The 6,983-nt window shown below is 31.2% G+C and overlaps 1 protein-coding gene across 1 annotated transcript in view; it reads left to right on the top strand.

Moving 5' to 3' along the window:
• Positions 1–5,792, top strand: part of LOC117180491 (protein obstructor-E-like) — a 28,142-nt gene extending 22,350 nt beyond the window's left edge. The window contains exons 2-4 of the mRNA XM_033372989.1: positions 3,786–4,100; positions 4,452–4,848; positions 5,565–5,792. Coding sequence (XP_033228880.1) covers positions 3,786–4,100; positions 4,452–4,848; positions 5,565–5,697 — 845 coding nt within the window. The 3' untranslated portion in view covers positions 5,698–5,792. The remainder of the gene's footprint in view (positions 1–3,785; positions 4,101–4,451; positions 4,849–5,564) is intronic.
• The last annotated feature ends 1,191 nt before the right edge of the window (positions 5,793–6,983 follow it).

A 6,983-nucleotide genomic window follows, 5' to 3' on the forward strand; every position in this document is an offset into this window, starting at 1 on the left:
TGATAATCATAAGTTTTTCAAATCTTCAGGCTAGAAATTCTTATTAAAATTTGTCAATTTTTTCAAATTATTTGAAGGTTTATATAGTGGCATCGACTACCAGTCTCATTAGTGACTATACTATGGGCTGTGTGCATAACTTTGAAACGCAGTTGGAAATTACTGTCGGCGTACGAGGCAATGAAGTCAGAAATTGCGTACCTAAAATTTGCATGGCAAGTTGTAAGGCAAACCCTAAAAAATATAATTATTTAAATTTTACATCAATAAAGATGATGAGGATTTAGAAAATAAAGAATTATTATTCATTTTTATTATGTTGCGATGCAGCAAGTTCTTTTTCAATATTTAGAATAAAAATAAAAATTGAAAATGTGTGCATGTTTAACATATAAATTTAATTTTTATTTATAGGCGATTTATCACGAATTCACAAATAATTGCGATTCCGGGGTAAAGATTTTATGATATTTTAGTTCAACTTTCTTCATTTGACTGTTCACAAAAAAACTGAAACAGACCTGACAAATCCTGTGCAATGTGACAGTGAGTTGCTGCGTCGTTTTTTAGATTACAATATTTCGAAAGTCTCTAGCATATATGGACTGGAATCTTGTTGACATTCTGTCTCAATTTTATTTCTTTGTATTTTAATAATTTGCGTTGATATTTATTCTTGACTGATTACAAATGCTAAAGTCATGTACAATATTTTCATTCTCGCTAACAGTTCTCGCAATTAAGGGCGATGAACGTGCATATACTCAATAGGGTTAATTATGACTTTAAATTATCTGCGAAATATTATAACAAGAGAGAAAAGCGAATTTTTGTGCATAATATTGCATCCTCGGATAAATGATTGAGTTATAGTTTTGGACATTCTAATTTTGTTAATGATATTATTGTTGAACAAAAGAAAAAATTTATATTCAACAACAGGATTTATTTAAACAAAAGTGATTGTCTTGCTAAATTGTTGTTTCATATCGCTAATTACTCATCTGTTAAGAGTAATGCAACTTTAAACAATAAGGGCTCATTTTATCAACGAAGAGATTCTCTAAGAATGTTCTACATGAAATTTGTTGAAAAATAAATTAAGGGACAGAAAACTTTATTTTTGTTTTCGCAATTTTCTTTGCTAAAAATACATCCTTATTAATAACATCGCGCTTCTTAAAAGTATTTTATAATTTTTGAAAGCCTCAACCACACAGAAAAAACGAAAGATTAAGTTTACATCGATTCCAGGTGAAAGATTCAGCTCAACAAAAATTAACCTTGACAGATAAATGTTACATCAATCGGAGATAATTGCTTTTTTCGCTTTTTGCTAAATGGTAATAAATAAATTCTAATTTATTCTACAATAGTGTGATTTATTTTGGAGGAAATCTATCAGTGAGAAGAAATTTTTGTTGTTGATTCTGCATGTTTTACCGAAATTTGTTCACTTCAGCGTGATGCAGTCGCAAAGTTCAGAATTGTTTTTCCTAACCTCGGTCAAACTTTCGCCGAAATATGTTTAATTATTAATTTTATCTTTCTTTTTCTGTGTTGTTTTAAATGTGGTGCTCGATTTCACTCATACTTTGCCGTTTTCCCATTGCTTCTAAGGACGCGGTAGCAGACGACAGCTTTTATTCCATCGTAGGATAAACTTTCGCCAAATATCATGTAAACTTTACCAGTGGGAAATTTTACATGCAACAAAATTCGACTTTAGTTTTTTCTGTGTACTCATGATTACTCATATATACTCATATCTCTCATTAGCTTTAAAGAAACTTGGATATAAATAGTTCATGTATAGCAAACAAGTGCATTTCTTGAAACAGCTTACATCCTCATTATCAAAATTTGAAAAACGAAAAGTTTTTAGATTGGTTTTGAGTGGGATACATAAATCAGTTCTCAAACTATGTGACCCGTCAGTTTTGCTAAATAATTTCACTTAATTTGTTATTAATTGAAGTTTTTTGTAACATGCCGAAATCAAGTAGACCTGACCCTTTCTTAACGGGTATACCCGGACATATTTTTTGCACTTTAGATTTCATTTTTTTCTGTTAATAACTAATAACTAACTTCCAATGATATTTTTAGAGGCCGGGGCTACTCGACGCTTTTTTTTAAATAATATTATCCTTTGAAGTTGTTAGCCAAACACTATATTGCTATTTCTATTCAGATCGGCTAGATTATTGAATAAAAAGGCTTAAGTGGGCGGTAAGACTCGTCTCTCCTCTATGCTTTTTTGTTTATAATAATCCAGAAATAGTTCTGCTTAATGTTTTTTATCAAAATTGTCATTAATCAATACAAAAACATTAAAAATAAATATAAAAAGTTGGGATTTATGGGTAGGTATACCACAAGAATGTTATGCATCGAAACATTTCATTTCTTGTTTTTTTATTTTACGATACAATTATCCTTCATTAAAAAAAAGTAAAGAGTGTAATTATTAAATATTCATCAACTATTAATTGTATATTTTTGTGCAGCGTTTGGGGATTATTTATTGTCAATTACAAAATTTTCAGTGTCTCTTGTATGGTTTTTCTTTTAGAATATTACTTATTGATAATGTTTATATACTTTACAATATTTATTGGCCATAATTATATACCAATTGCTATTATTATCATATTATGACAAGGTATTTTCTAAATTAAACGTAAAAATTTAATGCAAGCGAGTTAAACTTTCAAGAGAAACTGAATAAATTGAAAGAAATCAAAGTGAATTCGTTAGTTCGAGACTAACGTTGATTTTCAGTAAGTAAAATAATAGAAAAGCGATGATAAAGTGTAGCCCCACAGAAAGCAGAAAGTTGTTGGAATGATTGATCGACATTTGAGTTCTCCTATCGCTTTCTCGCTTTCTTCGGTTAGTGACGTCCAACATTTATTAACTCGTTCTTTTCCTACGGCTTTTCGTACTCAGGGACATGTCAGACTGTCAGATGCCTTCAAAGTTAAGTAAAAAGCACCTGGACAGTTATTTCTTCTTTTTATAGTCCTGGGAATTGTGTCCGCATTGCTCGAAGCCAGGCCTGAAAAGTACGTGTTTACGATTGGCCAAGAATTGTTCAATTTTCAATACAAAGGAGCCAGTTGTGTGTGTTATAGAATAACAAGAAAGAGCTGAAAACAAACTTTAATAAAGGAGTGACACTTGCAATTTTATTTAAAACTAGAAGGGCCGAAGGGTCCAATTTAGACCTTTTTGACATTCAAAACTCTGCTGCCCCCGTAACTGTTTTTTTGGCCGCCAACGTTTTATGACTTTTCCTATGATTGGATACTTAGTAGCTATGCGAAATTGCTTAAAACTGTGAAAATGTGGCTAGGATCCAATTTGGACCCTTCGGCCTTCTAGGTATGCGATTTTTCTGGCCCTTCTAGTATCAAAGGGTTTATATCTAGAACATTTTTATCTAGTAAAAAGTTTGAAAAATGTTTGCAGAAAAAGAAAATTTGAAGATAATGAAAATATAACGATTTCAAATCTTAGAATTAGATAGCAAGTTGTCCCTGAAATGATTTTTTTAAATATTAAGTGCCTCACACAAATATCGAGGGAGACTATTGAGGGAAAGACCTTCCCGGGAAAGATTTGCTCGCTTATGTCACTGACCGATACTTTAGAAAACATCCTTTGCTTGATAAAGTTTTCTTTTCAAGTGAATAATGAAAATAATAATTTGAGTCTCAAATTGGGAAATTCTGAATGATGAGTTATTAATTTAATTATTAAATTATTGAATTAATTTTCAGTCCTTGCGAGTGCATTGACGAGGAAACAGGAGGCTGCGGAGCAGAGTCGCCGAAAAGTATCAACACCTGTTCAAAGGAAGCCCCTACTTCAAGAAGATGAAGAAGAATATGAAGATGTAGAACTCTCAGATAAATGTCCAGAGCCAAATGGATACTTTCCAGATGTCGAGCAATGTGATAAATATTACGATTGCAGGGATGGCAAATTTACAGAAAAACTTTGTCCAGATGGTTTAGTTTTTAACGATTTTAGTCCCCAACATGAGAAATGTGATTTACCTTTTGGCATTGACTGCTCTAAGAGAACAAAATATCGTAAGTTTTTTAAAATCTTATTTTATAATTTAATTTATTCATTGGACGTGCAAGAAATAATACTTCTTCTAGTTAATATTTAATGATTTGAAAGTTTATATTTTAAAGAATTAATTTACGAAAGAGAAGTGCAGTTTATAATATTAAATCTGGATCAAATACGTTGTCTTTAAAAACATGAGTAAGCACATAAAACGTTTCAATGATTGTCCTATTTATTGAATCATTTTGTTATACCTTCATCTTAATGATTGTTATAGTGGAAAGTATTTCGAAAGTCTTCTGAAGCTGCAATATTAAAGATGGCAGTATTGATGACAGACGACCTTACGTTCTTAATTTTTATTTCAGAAAAGCCACAACCGAGTCCTCACTGTCCTCGAATGCATGGTTACTTTGCGCACGAGGACAGCACCAATTGCGACACGTTTTATTATTGTGTCGAGGGCAAATTTAACATGATAACGTGTCCTGCTGGTTTGGTCTTCTCACCAAAAACTGGAATTTGCAATTGGCCAGATGAGGCTCAAAAGAAGGGCTGCGGGTCGAGGGAGCTTTTTAATTTCACTTGTCCTAAAGTCGATGAATCAGAAGCAGCTACCCATCCTCGTTATCCTGATGCTGAAAATTGTCAATATTTCTATGTCTGTGTTAATGGAGAAATTCCAAGGCGAAATGGATGCAAACTTGGCCAGGCTTTTGATGAGAACACTGGGAAATGTGATTGGGCTCGAAAAATTCCTGAATGGTAAGTTCTAAGAATTTTCAAAATAATTAAAATTTAAAAAAAATAATAATTTGGTTATATAACACAAACCTTTTCTCGGCCAGTAAAATAATTCGAACATTATCTTTTCTCTAATTCACACGTAAAGCCAACGAAAATCTTAGCGTAATCGTTTCGTTCAGATAATTCAGAAGAACAAAAATACAAATTACTGTTTTTTCGGAATCTGAAGTGGATTGATTCTAATAATAAAAGTTAACGAAGGATGAGGAGATTGAAAATATTAAACATTTAATTACCAAAATCTTATCTTGAATTTTATAATTATTATTAGTCATTATTATTTAGATGAATACAATTGTAAAAAAAAATCTGCATGAAAATATAAAATTATAAGATTCAAGCACACAAAACACGCTATAAGATTCTTTCGAGCCAAACATTCAAATTATATGAAGACTAAGAAAAATCTAGCAGAAAAGGTTTTAAATTGTGTCTTTAATAATAGGTCTCAAATAGTTTCGATTATTACTCCGAATTCAGAGTGATTCCTATCTTATTTTGACACCTATATCCAAAAGAATAGAAACATCCTTTTTTTACCTAGAAAATATTTTCTTCAAGAGCAAACATTTTTTAATTAGAATCATAGACTAATAATTTGATGAATATCTATCACAGCTTCTTTTCTTTTTTTTTATTAAAAAGATGCCTAAATTTTCACTTTTGTGTTACAGCAAAGATTGGTACAAGGGACAATTAACAGATGAGGAATTGGATGCATTGGAAAATCCGAAACCTAAACCAAAGCCTACTGGTGGTCCAAGCAGACGAAGGGGGGCTAGACCAGGCACTTCTACTCCAGCTTAAAATGAAGATTTAAATAAATCTTGTACATCTTTAAGTCGATTTTTTATCAATAGCTTGTGATTATAATAAATAAAATATACTCGAATTTTTGTTAATTTCCGTACATTAATTTTTTCACATATTAATTTATTTAAATAATATTTGCTGAAAAAAAGGTTTCTGGAAAAAGGTTATGCCTAATTTGAAATTTATTTTTCAACACAATTTTATGTGGAGGAAAAAGTTGTTTTGTTAAAAAAATATTTAAAAAATTTTTAAAGAAAAATTTCGGGTAATTCAGTAAGCTTTTAAATCATTTTTCGACATAATTTCAAATTTAATTTTCTTTTAAAAGACTTAATATTATCATCTATCCATGTTTACGTTTGAAGTGTTTGAAAAACTGTTATTTTTTTGCAGATAAATTATTTTTCCACAAACTTAAACTTAGGCCAATTTATGATTGGCTTCTAATTCAATCGCCTCTCGCATCTTATAAATTATCACACGTCTACCAGAAATAACTTATTACAAGACTTATCTTATATTAATCTTTAAACTATGTACTATGCACTATAATACTGTGTACAACAATATGCAATTCTCAAAGAAAATGTATCGGGCTTTTTGATTACTTCAAATATTATTATTCAATCCATCCTAATTTTATATATTCTTTTCATTGCGTATCTATCTCACTTATGCCATTCTTTCCTTATGGAAAGAAAAATGGCTGGATATTGGATCTAATGATTTTATCTCCTTTGGCAAAAAGTTCGAGGAAATGTGAGTACTTCTAATAAAAAGATGGCTACAAATGAGATTTTAAAGATTGAAAAAATCAACAAGACTGAGTACCTCAGGTACACTTTCGTACGTATCACTTTCGTGATTTAAGTTAAAGTATATAATGTTTGACGATCTCCTGTAGAAGAAGTAATTTAGGTATGCCTAAATTCAAAAATGGAACATATGCAGTGAAATCTAATCTGATCTACTAAGGGTGTTCTCCCTCTCACCTCCTTAACCCCTTTCATTCAACCATATCCTTCTGCATCTTCATCTAACATGATCCGAAAGTTTTGCAGCCAACTTTTCCTAGATACGAGGGTAGTTCAATAAGTCCTTAGAATGACCAACAAATGGCGCGCGAATCGCTCCAAATCATCTGTTTTCAGTCAGCACCACTCCCGACTGGATATATCGTGCAGTCACAGTCCACATCTTCTGAGTTTACGTGTTTTTATAACCAATTGAAAAAAAAAATTGTTCGTTAAGAAAAATGGAAAAAAACGAGTTCAGAGCGG

Source organism: Belonocnema kinseyi, chromosome 9 (assembly GCF_010883055.1).
Source record: "Belonocnema kinseyi isolate 2016_QV_RU_SX_M_011 chromosome 9, B_treatae_v1, whole genome shotgun sequence".
In the NCBI taxonomy this organism is placed as follows: Eukaryota; Metazoa; Arthropoda; class Insecta; order Hymenoptera; family Cynipidae; genus Belonocnema; species Belonocnema kinseyi.